Genomic DNA, 18,504 nt, shown 5'->3' with positions numbered 1-18,504 from the left:
ACAATATATAACTAACTTTTTTTTTAATATAATAAAATAATAATTGAAGTTGTATTAAATATGAATGTAGTTTTTTATCGAAAAATGTTCGATATTATTCTAAAAATTTTGGATTCACTAACATTCAAGTATTATATTGTTCTTCAACAGTCAAAATATCCATTGGAATATTTGAATTTATATAGTATATGGTATATAATGAATATGTAAAAAATATATAGAAATAAAACAATCACTTTATTTTATAAAATAATTGAAGGAAAGTATTTTTTATAATTTTTTTAACATCTAACGATGTAACCGCTGCATATACATACAAGTATACTGGATTCCAGGCGACAAAGGAGTTCCGAGAGACGAAGCAGCTGATGAGATTGCCAGTGTCATCCGTCTGGCTACCGAACAAGTACAGGAAATACGAAAGTCACTAAGAACGATAAACAACGAAATTTACGAAAGGGCTGACAGGGTGATAGCGCGAGGTGGAATGCCTTAAGTACATGCAGAATCTCCAAGATCCCTTAGAAAAACTTGCTTGTTTCTTTTTCATACACATGATGCAGACAGAAAGGCAGAGAACATGAAATAGACGCTGAAACACCACCTATGCCTTTGTCCAGCACTACCTAGAACTCGACTCAAACATCTAGGAGCTTCGCAGTTCAAAGGGCTGGACAAAGTAGGCATCAAGTCGCTCTTAAAGTTCGCGTTGACGTTCTGTGTGACGAATTCTTCACCTCAAATTAAACTGAAACTCCATCTGCCATTACCAAGGACCAGTAGGCTTATGTATGGCGTGATAGCCGGTCTGTACAACCTAACCGATTCAAAATAAAAAAGTTCTTACCGCCAAATATTGGTTGATTTAGTTTAACAAGATTACTTGCATGTTTAAAAAATGGATTTCCTTGATACCGTAGTTTATCTCCAGGAGGGGGGAAAAGAACGCAGATGACGAGGAAGATTTTTTTGCATGAAATTGTCTCAAACCCAAAATCCATACAATTTACTATTACAATTGATAAATACAGATTATGATCGTTTTGTTATATTGACAAAATGGCTTCCAAAAAAAAAGTGGATTAAGTGAATGAATTTTGCTTCAAAGTGGTTTAAAAATCGAAAATATTATCAAAAATCGTATTCCTTCGATAATTTTCTGAAAAATAACTAAGAAGGTCGTGAGAAAATTTCAAATCGTTCAGTATATCTTCACGGACTCTGGTAACAACAGTTAGAGAAGAAAACGTGTCGAAAGTTTTGTGAGCCGATCTCATAACTCCGCAACTATTTACCAGATCAATTTCAATTAAATGTTAAAATTATGAAACTCTATCGCCGCTCTAGACTAAATTATTAACGAAGAAAAATAACTGAATTAATTTTATATAAGCAGATTCTCAGATCTACCCAAACTATGGTATATAAGCACAGGTCTACATGAGTACGAATATATTAAAGTCGAAAATAATAAACATTGACTAATTATAGAATTAGAACAGATTATCTAAGTTTTACGCGTCATTGGTAGACAAAAAAGCAGGATCGTCTTTGTTAACTTCAAACAATTGCAATTAAATTTTCGTGAACTTATATAGCGTTAAATGTATGTATGCATGTCTAAGTAGTTGCTGAGCATTACTCTCAACTCTCCCAATTTCGCTTGGCTGTTATCAGCAAAATTGCTGATTGTTCAGCACTGGCGCGCTGCCGCTGGGAATTTGGCCCACTGCCGTGAATGTATAAAACTCGGTTGTCCATCGTGCTCAACATCAGTCAGTTTAGATGAGATCTTGCAATTGGTTTGGCATTTCGGCAACCGGCTTAGACTGCCTTCTTGTGCCACTTGAGTCACGCTTACTAAATAAATAGTAAATAAATTGATTTTAGCTTCGGCTACTGATCTCGTTTGACGTATTCACTGACTTCATTGCGGCTTGTACATACATATTCGTATGTGCCGTAACAATATATAGGCGTAATAGTGAAAATTAATTGAAGTTGATTGTGCTGATCATTAGAAGCTTCCTTTCGTGCGACTCAGGCATTAAGATTTCAGTTGTGATTTAGCCGCTGAAGTGAATTGTCGGCTAGATTCTCTTCAAGTCACTTTTGAGTTCTGCAAAAATATATGTACTACTGATAATATACTGAGTGAAAGTTAAGTTGCATCGTGATCTACGGGAAATTGTGTCATTTGTACGGTGTATTGATTCGTATAAATTTATTTGTGAATTTTGAAATTTCTGTAAAAAATGTGTGAATTCAAAGAGAAACAAAGCAGTTCTGCTCCAGGTAAGCGCACATACATAATTTTAATTAGTTTGAGAACTTAATTCAAAGTTTTATTTTTTATGTTTATTCACTTTTTTCACGTTTAATAATCTATTTTAAATATTTGAGGAACAAATATTTTAAAAATGAGGAACAAGCTTAAAAAAATAACACTTTTATATAAAATGCACCTAATTTTAAGTAATTTAAAGATTTGGTTCAAAATTATTTTTATTTGTATTTATTGAATAATAAAAGAATTATAAATATAAATGGGTAAAATTAAATAATTTGAATTAAAAAATTAAGTGGTTATGGATTTCTCCGAGTAAAATAAAGCCCTTTTTCAGCAATTTTTTCTCACAAAAAAGTGAAATATTTTTTGGATTTTTTATGGTTAGAAACATATACTATTAGCAAAGAAATTCTAGATTTTGGAAAATTGTTTTTTAAATTCATATATATACGTGTTTTAGTTAAAAGCTTAACTTAGAACTTGGACAAAGTAAAGAAACTGAAAACTGGAATTTTAACAGACATTTTTACAAAAAAATGAAAATTTCGAGAGATTTTTTTCAAATAGTTGTAATCGAAAGAAATCTTTTGTCCAAGTCTTTAAGAATTATATCACAAAGAATTTTGAAATTTTGTGAAGATCGGTTGAGTAGTTCTCGAGAAATCTTGCCAACCGACTTCAAAAACACTATTTCGAGTGAAACGCGTTTAAAGATTTAAGTGACAATAAAAGCTAGCGGGTTCTCAAGGCTGCATCTCCAAAACTATTACTCTAATCAACTTGAAAACTTAGTAAAATACTCTAGAGGTGTTGTAGAATTGAATAACATAATAGAAAAAATCGATTTTTTGAAACCCGTAAACCCATGTGACCCCTTAAGAACACTTTCTCAGACACAAAGCTCGACATAGTATTTGTGTGAACAAAACTTATTGTTGTTTACTCTTCATATGAATGAGAAATATTGAAAAAGACGCACAAGGACAATAGCTTTCCAGAGCATGGTTCGAATATTGATCAAGTTATGCCTCGTCTTGAAAAACCGCGAAATAGTTACAATTCCAATAATTTGTATATAATAATAATTTAATAAGAAAATGACTAGATTTTACTCTGAATTCGCAATGTCACTGATAAAAAGTTTTTCCAAGTTAAGTTGCGTGTCACGTTCACGTTTTTCCAACTTGTATTAATTGTTGCAAACATTCTCGCTGCCCACGCAAAATGTGGTTTTCTCATTTAATAGTTGCGGACAAACTATTTCCTGACGAATTCGCCAGCACGTGCAATGTTTAAGAGTTTACTTTTTATGACAATCAGTTGACTTTATCAACTCAATTTTTTCTCGTTAAACAGCAGAGGTGTTCGAATACAAGATAATGATAAGAAATGTTATAAATTGCAACAGATACCGATTTGCATACAATTCAATGCGAAGAAGTGCATTTAAGAGAATGTAAATAAAATTTCAAAGTGATGCTATGCGCCTTCCAAGACATCGAAGATGCTTTTGACAATATGTCTTACAAAAGAGTAGAAGATACAAGGATTCGTCTGGGTACTACCCCCCTGTTATGGAGCCTTGTCGTGGACGACCTACTTGTTTCGCTAACTGATAATGGGATCCGCTGTCAAGGTTATGCGGATGACATTGTTATTACAACCAGAGGCAAATTCGAGGACACTCTCTGCAACTTAAAACCAAGTGGTTTAAATCTGGCTAAAGATTGGTGCAATGAGTTTGAGTTGAACATCAACTCCTCTAAGATAACCATCGTCTCATTCACGAACCTTACTCTTGGGGGCAGAAAGCTAAAGTTGACCAACATGGTGAAATATCTTTGTCTCACTCTGCATTCCTCCCTGCGGTGGAAGTAGGTCAATATGACTTTGGTCAAGGCGACTTAAGCACTAATGGTGTGCAATCAACGAGCTTGAAAATCCTGGAATCCTTAGATGGTTTTAAACCATCATCGTGCGACCGATAATCATGTATGGGGTGGTGGCTTGGGCCTCAAAAGCTTAGCAGACTTGGGTAGGGCTCCAACTATCGAAGCTGCAACGACTCGCTTGCAGCCATGATTGCGCTCACACCACTTCATCTAGTGAACGGTCAGACACACACTGCTACAAATGACAGCAGCAAGGGATTTGCCCGTCTCCCAAGGGTCAATATTACCAAAAGGGTAAACTTCATCAAAAGTTCAAGGTTACCTTTGGCAGCAAGGCTGAATGGTATGATTCCACTCTCGAGCGACTGCTTAGGAATAGTAAAATCAAGTGGTGCACTAACGGCTCAAAATCGTTGGAGGGAATCGGTGCAGAAGTCGCAGGGCCACGCACCAACTCAACTCTCCATACCTATGGGAAGATTTGTGATCATCTTTCAGGCAGAAGTCTTTGCTATAATTCGGTGCATAGAGATAAATCTTCAATGCAACTATCTCAATGAACGTATAACCATACTTAGCGATAGTCATGCGACACTTAAATCAATCTCCTCCTATGAGATCAAATCGCTACTGGTGCAGGAGTGTAGAGGACGGCTGAATAGCCTTGCGGTCACAAATGTATAGCCGGAAATGAACTGGCTGATGAGGTCGCTTGCTCCGCAGCATCCCTTAACATGGTATAACCTAAACCCTTCACTAGGGTGGGTCCGCATACCATAAAGGAGCTGTTCTGCAATGAAGAAGGAGTATGTAGAGAGAGGTATTTCCAACAACTACAAGGCATACGGCATGCCAAGTTGCTAATGATGGGTTACAACCTTAGCAGGCTTAAATATGCAATCAATCCCCCTAGGAACAAACTCAGACTACTGGTCGCATTCTACACTGGCCGCTGCAAGCTGAAGATGCACTTACTCATAATGGGCCCAGATTCTTGGAGCAGCTGATAGTAGATGATTCCCTGCCAATACCACAAAACAAGCGATAAGTTCCTCTTGAACATCAATCCTGGGCGGCTCCCGCGATTCGACAACGAGCGTTTGCGTTTGACGTTGTCGTAAGTGACCCACTTTTTATAACTTGTAGTCATCGACTTTAGATATGCATTGGATTAGATTTATAAACGAGGAATACATATCGACCTTAGGTCTAGTGTGCCCTCTCCTAAATCACAACCTCTCCCAGCCCCAGCATATTGATGAAATCCAATATACTGCTGGGTGCTACCGAAGCGATGTGATCCCTATTTGGAAACATGGATCCAAGGACTTCCATCTGCCTCCTGGATGATCAAAATAGTGCTTACATCAAACTCCACAGGTTACTATAGCCAACCATTGGAAAATAAACGGATTCCTTTTTACTATATCTAATATGTCTGAATACGACGGATTTTTTCATACATTTTCTTAAATAAGAAAGTAGTAAATAACATGAAATCTCTTATTAAAAACCAGCAATTTTTAAAACCCTTCTGTATATGTACACTTCGTGTGTCACACACATATTTGCCAATTTTGATTGGAAAATAGTCATTTTAAAAACTTAGTCTTGGAATTGCCATTTCTATATATAGATTTTAACGACAGTTCATTAACTACATATATTATATTTGTATACATTTTCTTAAATAAAAAAGTAGTAAATAAGATGAAATATAGATTTTGCTTAATTAAAATGTTGCCAGCAATTTTTATAGTTTTTTTTCTTCACTGTACATAAACTCTCACTGTATACACTTCGTGTGTCACACACATACATTTGTATTTAAGTGCGATAAATACGTAGATAATAAAACAGTAATCTCGTACACATTTAAATGCAATAAAACTCAACTTGCCGCTTCCATCCAAATATTTATAAAGAATATACCTGGACCTGCGCTTTTTGCAGTGATTCACCACTGATTACATTTGACTCTCCATAAGTATTCGAGTGTATATGTGTGTGTATTGTCATACGAGTAGCAAACTCTTAGCAAATAAGCTCGGCACTTGTGCTTAGAATTATGTGCTGTAATTCGTAGAAGAAGAAGGATCTGATTACAGTCAAACATTGAGAAACCTGCACGATAGATTGATATAAATTTACTTTGAAGAATATCGACATTTAATGATACTGGATAACGTGTATTGTTATGAAGACGCGATGTTTTTGCTGACTTGTAATTTTCCACATATTTATTTGTATTTCAGCTTAAACAAATTACATTGAAGCGCTTTGAAAGCAAGTTTTTATTAGTATTTGACATGCGTTATCGATAAATACACTGTTAATTCAACTTATAAAAAATTACTTGTAATCCAATTAATATCACAGTTGTATTTACTTCGAAATGTAATTGATTTTGAATTAACGGAAAGATTCTAGGAATACTAAATATTTATTTTTCAATAAAGGACAACGCTGTTCTGAAATGTAGAAAGTTCGATATGGATTTAGTTATATTTATATGTCAATTATAACCAATAAACCAATAACAAATCATAGTTTCTTCTGCAGTGCTTCAAGTACTTTTATGCATAGTGTAAACTGATGACATCGCTGTCACGTTTCAATCAAAATTTCTTCTTTTCTCTTTCACCAATGAACTAATTTCAGAACTATGCACCAAGCAATGCAATTATACTCATTTATAAACTATTAAATATTATTGAATAAAATCTGTTGCATATGTTTTGCTACATTTCGAGTGCTTAAGCTACAAGCGACGTTCAAAGTGTGGGTAGAGACGAATCAAAAAAAAACCCAAGCAAAAAAACTGCGCATCGCATAAATATGCGCCACACGCGACAATTGTATTTATTTAATTTTTTAGTAAGTTGTGAATTACAATTTACACGGTCAGTAAATGGATAAGATACATTGTATGGTTAGGTATCAAGAAATATTCCAACTATTTATGAATTGCGTGTGTAAACAAGCGCAACCAAAAAATTACTCATACGCCTCACACTTCAGACTAAACCCGGTGCTTGAGTAATCAAACACGTTCACGCTTTCATTAGTGATTTTTGCTTGCCGAAAGGAAAACAAGAGTGTAGTAAGTGGCATTAGTGTATAGGCATATCACATGTAAGCTTTAAATCGTTATTGGTAACTACAGTAATAGGTGCTTCGTAGTGTAGCAGACAAATATTCATCTTAGGGATCAAGTGATTAAGTGGTTCAGTGACCGAGTGACATATACAATTTTTTAATAACCAACTGATTAGATAAATATACTAGAAATATATGCGCAATCACTGCAGCGATATTTTAAAACCAAATATTATTTGTGAAGTTGAATTTGTGTCACTTTTCTAAAATCGTATTATTCCACTCTCCCATGCTGAATCCTATAGGTGAGAGGGTTCTAAATATGGGTTACCATAAATGTTTTTTTAATTAATAGATTCTTGGATTTATGACATTTTATATATGACTTAGCTTAATTGTTACATGGGTTTCCTCGGGAAAAAACAGCATTTTTTAACAATTTTTGTCTCATATAACAGATGAAGTATTTTATTAGAATTTTGTATTGTTACAAACACTAATAACAAAAAAATTCCGAAATTTTTGGAAGAAAATATTTTAAGCTCGGCCATTGCGACGCCATTTCCGATGACCCCTCGGAAAAGATATGCGCCCGCGTTGGCAGGATAACTACTTACAGGATCATCGACAGTTAACAAATACGTGTTTTAGTTAAAACCTTAACTTAGAACTTGGACAGAAAAAAACTGAAATTGCATTTTCGGCAGACATTTTTATAAAAAATTGAGAATTTCGCGATTTTTTTTCAAATAGCTGTAATCGAAAAAAAATCCTTCGTCCAAGTCTTTAAGAATTGTATCTCAAAGGCATTTGTAAAATTTCATGAAGGTCGGTTGAGTAGTTCTCGAAAACTCTTGCCAACCGACTTCAGAAACACAGTTTCGAGAAAAACGCTTCTAAAGATTTGAGTGACAATGAAAGGTGGCCTCGAGCGCACTAGTTCTCAAGGCTGTATCGCCGAAACTATTACTCGGATCAACTTGAAAATTTAGGACAATATTAAAAAGGTCTTCTAGAATTTAATAAAATTATAAAAAAATCGAAAAAAAATCGATATATATTCGAGGTTATAGTAAAACGTCCATTTATTAAAAAGGCAAGAATTTAGATTAACAGTTATTTCAATATAAAAAAATAAAATTTTAACTCATTGTTTACTGTTATATGTAGCTACATTAGGGTGGGTAAAAAAAAAAGAATTTTCGCTTGGAACTCTGAAAAATAAGTTCTTAAACCGCTCTAAGAAAGTTTCTCTAAGGATGAGCTCTTAATTGTAGCGAGGAGGTCCTTACAGTTATCTATTTTTTCTTAAAATTATTATTGATTACTTTAAGTCAAACTGTTTTATATGAACTTTATAACTCAATGAAATCAAGGTAAATCGGAAAACTAATAGTTTTGTGGCGAATTTTCTGCTCTATAAGCACTTGGGAGACTTCCTTAGAGCTTTCTAAGAACCTATTTTTCAGAGTATCAACCGAAAAAAATATTCTTTTTTTTGATCCACTCTAAAGTAGATATAGTAAAACTATTTGAAATATATGGCAACTATTCTGAAAAAATATTTGAAAGTGTAAACTACTCTAACTCTTCTATATGATTTATTTATTATTTGATTTATGTATTATGTAAAATTTTCCACTGCAAATTTCAAACAGGTGGCAACACTTTTCAAAGAAAATTTCAACTTTCTTCATACATTCTTTTAGTTTTAAAATGTTCAAATAGATGGTAACTTTCGAACTATTTGCTTGTAAGGCATTCGCAGGTTTTTTTCGAACATGATGTATACGTTCTTACTATATTGGAATAAAATGCATAACATATTTTAAAAATAAATTAACATAAGTCTTTATTTTATTGGCATTAATTACGTAACATATTTTGAAAATAAAATTATGTCTGAGATAGATAATTATAAAAATACATACATATACATACGTATGTACTTATAATTTTTCCCTTTTTTGAATTTTTAATTGGCTGTTGAAGAGCTTTTTCGTTTATTTGCGTTTAGGAAATAAAGTCATTAATATAAAAAATCTAGCTACGTAAGTGAGAGACTTAGCAAAATCGATGCTGTGTAATTCATATTCTTATCTACTATATATACAATGACACCACAACGACGGGTTTCGAAAAGAACTATCAAACATGCCATGCTCACATAAAAATCATAATTTTAAACATATGTATGTATGTACTCACACATACATATTTATATACAATATGATCAGCCATAGTCCACACACTTTTGCGTGCTTAAATTAAAATAAAAAACGCAATTCAATTTAGTATTGCGTTTATTTTGTTTGGCCGCAGCACAAGGCAGTCGATGCCTTCCCAATTAATTGACTAACTGAAGATTCATAAAGAAGCGAGAGAAAGCTAAATGAACATCACTTATGCAAATGCGCATTCTTATATACATACATATACATAACTATATAAATATGTCATCTTTATTATTATAAAACAATTAAATGCTTAAGACCGTTATAAACATATTTATAATTGCATATGCTTCGGTTATTTAATAATTCAATTTTTTAAGTACAACAAGTGGTTTGTTTATTAAACCATAATTATTTGGAAAAAAATATAAAAATTTAGTTAGTTTATTAAAAATAATGAATTCGGTAAATAGCGCTATTATGAGTTTCTAAGCTCATTGAATGCAACAAACCAAAAAAACGTTTCAGCACGCAGGCATCGCTATTAGTTATTGATTCTTATGAAGCAATAAAGACATATGTTGAATGTTATTAAGAACCTACTTCCTAAGAAGTAACTGATGCCCAGAGCATAATGAAATTATATATAAGAAATACCTCTCCTGCTGAATGGCATAACACCAGATGATGGTGAACACGATTTCCCAATCGAAGACAATGGAGCGGACGTTGAATTCCCAAAGACTTGTAAGATGTAGTAACAAGCGTATATGCCACTTATTGGTATCCAGACACTAAACTCTCATGCCTAGATTTGTTCTTTCCTTAACATTTTTGGCAAACGTGTTAAGCAAAACGTGTCAAACAAAAATGGACACAATGAACGATCAATCATATCTGATTGCTTCTAGTACTAGAGGTAGAGGTGTACAGCGTCACAACTTAGAAACTGTGTTCAATTCCAAATAAAGAATAACTCAATCACTTTTATAACACTACGTTGTCAATGGATTCTGTTACTTGATTAAAACCATCTTATCCGACCTCAGTTTAAAAAAATCACTTGACTGAATCTCTCGAAAAAAACGGCTTGATGCCACACCCATTCGAATGTTGTACAGTGTTATGAACACACACACATGAAGAAGTTCATTAGCATGGAATTTATTACAATTCTATTTAAACTTCGATCCATAACGTGACATCGATTGCAATTAATTTGTTTATTGGATGGTTAGCTCGATTTGTTTAGCATATACGTACACTATGTATATACTGCTGAATACAAAAATTCTTATACTCGTATGCATGTAAATAAACAGCCTATGGGCTCAATTGAATTGTTTGAAAGCCGATTAGTCGTCTTCCTCAAGTGGCACGTGGCTTTTGCCAGTAAGCAATAGGTGACAAGCTCGGGATTAATTGAAATTGAAGCAAACATCTGGACTCATGGCAATAGATTTTGCTGCACTTTTTCATCTTTTCGAATTAATAAAGTAATTCTGACAATTGAAAGGAATTCTAAAAATTTTATATTCGCGCATTCAGCGCAAGTCAATATAATTAATTAAAATGTTCAAGACATATCCGAGCTTTAAATTGAAAATATTACTTTAAGCTGTGATTGAGCATTTCTATTTTAAAACCCGTATTATTTTAGACTTTTAGAAAAAGCGATTGATTAAAAATATTAAAAAATTATTAAGAGAAAATGCTTCCACAATTTTTACTGTTTATTTGTAAATAGTTTGGAATTGTTTAATGATATAATTAATATAATACTATTATGATCAATACAAAAATTTGATAATAACATAAATATTAACAAACAAATTTTAAAAATATTTTTTGTCATTTCTATAATTTCAGCTGAGAGTACGAAACTTACGATTGCCACAATCGAAGGTGGCAATGTCATCGCCAGTATGCCAGAACCTGGCAAAGGCGCTGAATATTTTGAGAATGCCTTGGAAGCGACGAGTAAGTGTACAAAATATTCTTAAGCAACTACTAAAAAACAAAAGAAAGAAAAAAAACGTTAACTTCGGGCGCACCTAAGCTATAATACCATCCACTAATACCAAACTAAAGATTCCTTACAACTTGATTTTGATCAGTCAGTTTGTATGGCACCTAACTATATTCTAAAATTGTCCAACCTGAACAATTTCTTCGGAGACTACATTATTGTCTTAGACAAGAACCCACGCCGAAATTCGTGGAGATATCTATGTCATTTAAACACTTCATTCCGATCGATATGATATCGGTTCCGACAAATGATCAGCCTCAGTGGGAGAAAACGACGTGTGTAAAATTTGGATATTTTAAAAACAGTTCGCATATGTACGAGTATAGTCAGACGGCTAAATCGACTTAGCTCATGCTGCTCATTTATGTATGTTTATATATTTGTGGACAAAAAATAGTAAGACTTTTGAATTTAAATTTCGCATGGAAACCTGTTCGTCGAAATATTTTTTTCTAGGTTGGTATGACTGTCAGTAACATCTATCATTAGTGTTTAGTATGCGCTTGTCTTTATGAAGTACATAAAGTGCATTCGGCAATTTTTACGATGAGTAAAATTATTCAACGAAGAAGTTCCATTAAATTTTGTGTGCCGAAACGGTCAAAATGTTGGAATAGACCTTTGGTGATAATTGCTTCTCGCGAGCAAGCGTTTTTGATTGGTACAAATTATTCAAAGACGGTCGAGGATGCGTTGAGGACACGTTCAGGATGGCCATCAACATCAACTGATGATCAAGACATCAACAAAACAGAAAAATTGGTGCTTGAGAATCGACGATTAGCAGTCAGAGATCTGACTGACATCTTTGGAATATCGGACGGATCAGTGAAAACCATTTTGAAAGATCATTTGGGCTTAAGCACTGGTGGTTCCAAAATAACTAAATTTTATCGAAAAAAATCGTGACGTTAACGTTTGTGAAACAATGCTTTCCGACTACCAAGATGTCTTCAAATGTATTATTACTGGCGATGAGCCTTGGATCAATGCTTACGATTCGGAAACAGACGGCAGGTCAAAAATTAAGGTTATGTTGAAAGCTTTTATCGATTATCGAATTCCTTCCGGCCAGCCAAAATAACAGCAAGGATTACTATTTGAGTATTATGCATCGTTTGCGCGAAGCTATTCGTAAAAAGTGACCGGAATTATGGACTGAGAACTCTTGGTTTTTGCAACAAGATAATGCACCGTCGCATACTGCATTGATTCTTCATGATTCTTTCGCCAAATTTTCAACCAATATCATGCAGCAACCACCATATTCGCTTCATTTAGCTTCATGTGACTTCTGGCTATTCCGCAAACTCAAACGACCGCTTCTGGGAAACCGTTTTGAGTCAATTGAAGACATTAAACGTGAATAGCTAAGCGCATAGAAGACTATGCCGGAAATTTACTTTAACAACTGTTTCGTGGATTGGCAAAAGGGAAATTACTTTGAGGCGAGCGACATAGATTTTTGAGAATAAATTAAGAACAAAGTCTTACTATCTTTTGCTCATAGTAGTGTTTTATAAGATCCGCGAAGTTTTCTTCTGGGTATAACAAACTTCGTATATACTTTGTTCATTGTATAAAAATATTGATACACAAAAACATAGTTCAGTAAGTTCAATTAGTATATCTTTTTATTATATCGATAAATAATTCTTTTTAGCATTTGGAAAGTTCAATTATTTACTCATATTGATATCCGGTTTGATACTGGCCAATGTGCTGCTCGAAACGCTCGGCATCAGCTTCGTGTTGCCCGTCTCGCAATGCGATCTGAACTTGACGATCCAACAGCGTGGCATACTGAGCGCCATAGGATTTGCGGGCATTATTAGCAGCTCACATCTCTGGGGTTTTCTGGCGGATACGACCGGACGTAGAAATATTATACGCCCGACATTGCTGTTGGGCTTTGTGGTGACGGTGCTTTCAAGTTTCGCCACGAATTTCTGGTTAATGGTCATTTTACGCTACATTAATGGTTTTTGGTAAGTAGTTAATCATGTCATCTATATGAATCGTTTGAATTAATGATTTCATTTCTGCTAATGAAGCATTTCCGGTGGTTCTGCAACGATTTATGCGTTTTTGGGTGAATTTCACACTGCCAAGAATCGTTCACGCGCTATAATGGGTTCAGCGTTCATTTTCGGCGTAGGTTCCATGCTGATGCCCTGCATCGCTTGGTTGGTTATTAATCAGGAATGGCGTTTTGTGATTCCCTATTTGGGTATCACCTACAAGCCTTGGCGTTTCTTCATGGTTGTTTGCGGTATACCCGGTTTCTTATGTGGCTTGGCCTTGTTCAAGATACCGGAGAGTCCAAAATTCTTGCTCAGTCAAGGCCATGACGATAAGACACTCGAGATACTGCAGACAATGTTCCACGTAAATACCTGCAGGCCACGTGATGAATATCCAGTAAGTGTATGCCATTTAAATTAATTTTTGAGCGCCTTCAATTTATTTTTTCCTTAACACGTGTTTAGGTTTCTCACGTCGTTGAAGACATTGACAGCGCAATGAGCCCGAAAATCGAGCGTGAACGCATTTCAAATCCCGCTGTTGCTTTGCTCCGCTCTATGTGGGACCAAACACAGCCGCTTTTTAACCGCGAGTACATGCGCACCACGGTGCTCATCTGTTCCATACAATTTTGGATATTCGTGACCTCGAATGGCATGTACATGTGGTTTCCACACATTCTCAACACCGTCGCAGAGTTTTTGAACGACAACCCTGGCAATCGTACTTATATGTGTGAAGTGGTGTACAGCAAGCAGGAGAGCATTTTTAAGTCAGAGAGCGCACATGCCGCCGCCGTCAGCGATGGCGTGACACTAACAGCTTCGCAATGCAATGAAAAATTGGAGATATCGACATATCAACATTCGCTGGTTTTAGAGGTGCTTTACGCCGTGGGGTTTGCTCTAATTGGCAGCATCATCAATAAAGTGGGCAAATGCACCATACTTTGTAAGTGGTACTCTATTTAAAGTTAATTTTGTTATTTATTTAATCTTTTTTCTGTTTGCAGTTGTGATTTTAGGTGCCTGTGGCATTTGCGGCATAGCTGCAGCTTACGTCGATATACCAATGGTTGCCATCTATCTGTATGTGGCTTTGCTGCTCTGTGGTTTGGGCATTAATGTCTTAAGCGCCGCCACCGTCGATCTCTATCCCACAAGATTGAGGTAATTAACAATATTTATACCACTTACTGTGCAGTGGGTTTCATACTCTGTGTCTTCTTGTGTTCCACAGAGCAATGGCTATCTGTATTTCTCTCATGATGGGTCGCTTGGGCAGCGTCGTCGGCGCCAATGTCTTTGGCGCGCTCTTAAGTCATCACTGCGAAACCGCCTTCATCGTTTCGGGTGTGTCTTTGATATTGAGCGGCTTCCTTGGTTTCCTCATTACCAAACCGACCAAACGTAGCGGGAAGCAAGAGTCTTGGCGTCGCACCAGCCTAGTCTCCATGACGGGGAACTGAAGTAAAATATCTTCCGCCGTTGAAAAGCTTCATGTGTATTGCGAGTTTATTAATCGAAAGAAGTGCATGTTTTAGTGCTTAGTTTGTTAAAAAATTGTTGCCTGATAAGTCTGATTGTGAACTACAGCATACCTGATAGTTGTGTTAGCACTGAAAGTATTATGTCCGAAAGAGAATCATAATACTTACCCACTTATCGTTTTACTTAGTTAGCACTCGTAGTAAGTAGTTGTAAGTGATTGCTGTTTTAAAGCAATATGTTTTTGAAATTTAGTTTGTAACAATTAGCATTACATTTAATAAAAAAGTATGTATAATACGTTGATTAGTTTTCATTGGGGGCGTTTTTTACGTGGCGGATACCAAACCGAGCGTACAACCCTGAGTAGGGATGGTTCGCCTTCTCACTTTAGCCGAAAGTCGTGAGTTGCTTGAGCTATATGTAAAATAATCATTTCTGGTCACTCCCAAGGGAATAGCGATCAAAGAACTTTCCTCACTTGCGTGAACTTCTACACATGATTTCATTCTCCGTACTACATATGAAAGTCTGAATAGCAATTACCCGTCTGGAGAACAACAAAGTGGCGAGGGCCGATGGATTGCCGGCCGAGCTTTTCAAACACGGCGGCGAAGAACTGATAAGAAGCATGCATCCGCTCTTTGTAGAATATGGTCGGACGAAAGCATGCCCGACGATTGGAATTTAAGTGTGCTCTGCTCAATCCACAAAAAAGGGAGACCCCACAATCTGCGCTAAATACCGTGGGGTAAGCCTCCTCAACATCACATATAAGGTTCTATCGAGCGTACTGTGTGAAAGATTAAAACCCCCGGCAACAAACTGATTGGACCTTAGTTTGGCTTTAGACCTGGAAAATCATCAACTGACCAGATATTCACCATGTGCCAAAGCTCGGGAAAAGACCAGTGAAGAGAGAATCGACACACACCACCTCTTCGTCGATTTCAAATCTGTGCAAACTGACGTTGAGCAATACTAAAAGCTCCGTCAGAATCGGGAAGAACCTCTCCCTGCCGTTCGATACCAAACGAGGTTTCAGACAAGGCGACTCCCTTTCGTGCGACTTCTTCAATGTACTGCTGGAGAATATAATTCGACCTGCTGAGCTTAATCAAGCTGGTACAATCTTCTATAAGAGTGTACAACTGGTGGCGTACGCCGATGACATCGATATCATTGGCCATAACAATCGCGCCATTAGTTTTACTTCCTCCAGACTGGATAAGGAAGCGAAGCAAATGGGTCTGGAAGTGAACGAAAGCAAGATAAAATACTTGTATATCTTGTCATCAAACAAACAGAACGTCGCACTCCTGGCTTGGCTCTCACGTTACTGTAGACCGTAATAACTTCGAAGTCGTAGATAATTTCGTCTATCTTGGAACCAGTATTAACACGAACAACAACATCACCCTTGAAATCCAACGCAAAATATCTCTTGCCAACAGTTCAATGAAGTAAGAGACAGCAGCTTCGCTGGCTAGGTCATGTCGTTCGAATGAATGAAAACGCACTAGCTCTAAAAGTATTCGACGCAGTACCCGCTGGGGGAAGCAGAGAAAGAGGAAGATCACCACTCCGGAAAGACCGGGTAGAGAAGGACCTGGTTACACTCGGAATCTCCAATTGGAAATAGTGGAAAGAAAGGAATGACTGGCGCGCTGTTGTAAGCTCGGCTATAATAGCGTAAGCGGTGTCTACGCCAATAAAGAAGAAGACTTGTTGTTTTCGTGTTTTACATTTTTGAAAATTTTTAATTCCATAGGTAATTAATAACATAATGCAAAGCACGTAACAAATCAATGGACTTACAGTATGGAGCGAAAATTCTCTTCATAGAGTGCTTTGTAAGATTACGGGTTTTTCTAATTCTGTAAAAGTTTCAAATTACAGTCAGTTGAATCACTTGATAAATACTCAATAGCGCAACCAGAGATTTCTGTTAGGGTTCCTATGAGCTTTTTGATCTCTTGACCCTACCTTCGCTATAAAATTTCAAAAAACCAACAACAAACATTTTTTGCAAATTGTACCAAAGCATAAAACTAGGGCTCTTAAAAATATTCGAATAATCTTAAAACCGTTTATCTAATCGAATAGTCGACGACTTACGACTATCCGGATACTGCAAACCGGATCTTATTATTCTAATAATGCGCTTAATCCGGTTTGTCGATTAGTCGAATACCAAGAACTTTACTTAAAACACTATTTTTGGGAAACGCGTTTATAGATAAATGATAAAATGTTAAGGTTCGGTTTGGGGTTCAATAGCTCGAATGCCAACAAGCTTTCAACCGAATCTTTTATTGGGTATGATTCTAGTTATACCTACATTACAGGTTCATCCCTTTCATATGCAAAGAGCTAATAGCAATGGGCAATACAACTTTCCTCGCTTTGCTTGACAAATCAAACTTTTACCCCAAAGCAAAGCAAGTATGTAGAATGAACGCTTGAACGAAATGAATGCTTTCTGTGCTACTTATATTTCAATAGTTCCTGCCTCTAGAAATCACATATTAAAATTTCAAATAGATATCTCAAATAGTTCTTTAGTTACAGCCATTTAAGGTTTAGCCATTTACTTGAAACGGTCCACCAGCTTTTTTTAAACGCATTTTTTCCCAAACAAAATTTTTCGAATTTGCTGAAGTGATAACTCGAAGACAAAGGCAAATTATATCATCATTAAAATTTGTTAAGCCTATTCTGTATTTGGCTCTACATACAATGACTGAATCGGTTTTTTGATCTGAACAAAAATCGAATTTTGGGCAGGCCTAAAACGACGTTCAAAATTCAACTTTTTATGGATCGTTCTACGAACAATGTTCCAGTTTAACGAGAAGAGTTTATTTTTAGGTTTTATTCATTCATGGAGAAAGCCAGAACCACTGTCACGGCTGTCACATTGGAAGTGCGTCTTAATAAAAACGATGACTGTTGCTTGGTAAAGCGTAAAAAGATGACAATTGCCCAACATTTTTTTTTTGTCTTTACTGCGTTTCTCTTCGATTTGAACATATGTCACAGACAGTTTTAACAAGTGAAAGGCATTCGTCAACGTAACTAGCGAACAAACGAAGAAGAGAGGAAGGAATTATTTGGCAGTGAGAAATTATCAAATCTAACGAGTACTGTAAGCACTTCAATGCCAACGGAGAAACGTATTTTCTCAACGGACAAAGAGTGGACGTAAGTCAGTCTAAACGGTTTTATATGTTTTAAAAGAATATCGCAAAGAGACACAGCAGAGAGTTGTCCATGGCAACAGAAAAAGTTTCAACGAATAAAAGGGAGCAACACGAATACCACGAGTAAGCGAAGAACAACGTTTGAGAATTTTGAAAAAAAACTGTAGACAGAATTGTCAGCAGCATATTTTTTCAATTTTTGGAAGTCGACGAATAAAGTTCAAACAGCACGGAAACGACGGCAAGTGAAATGTCTGTTATGCAGAAGCAAATGGACGAGACGCTTGAATTAGATGGCGACG

General features: G+C 35.8%; 1 protein-coding gene across 1 annotated transcript; it reads left to right on the top strand.

The window, feature by feature from the left end:
- Positions 1–1,789: 1,789 nt before the first annotated feature.
- On the top strand, positions 1,790–15,299 carry LOC126758836 (synaptic vesicle glycoprotein 2B-like). The gene is made up of 7 exons (XM_050473234.1): positions 1,790–2,295; positions 11,325–11,435; positions 13,151–13,475; positions 13,542–13,908; positions 13,977–14,463; positions 14,525–14,681; positions 14,752–15,299. The coding sequence occupies exons 1-7, from the start codon at positions 2,256–2,258 to the stop codon at positions 14,978–14,980; spliced, it is 1,716 nt and encodes a 571-aa protein (XP_050329191.1). The 5' UTR covers positions 1,790–2,255; the 3' UTR covers positions 14,981–15,299.
- Positions 15,300–18,504: the final 3,205 nt, after the last annotated feature.

Source organism: Bactrocera neohumeralis, chromosome 5, assembly GCF_024586455.1.
Source record: "Bactrocera neohumeralis isolate Rockhampton chromosome 5, APGP_CSIRO_Bneo_wtdbg2-racon-allhic-juicebox.fasta_v2, whole genome shotgun sequence".
Lineage (NCBI taxonomy): Eukaryota > Metazoa > Arthropoda > Insecta > Diptera > Tephritidae > Bactrocera > Bactrocera neohumeralis.
This window is presented reverse-complemented; position numbering and strand designations above follow the sequence as displayed.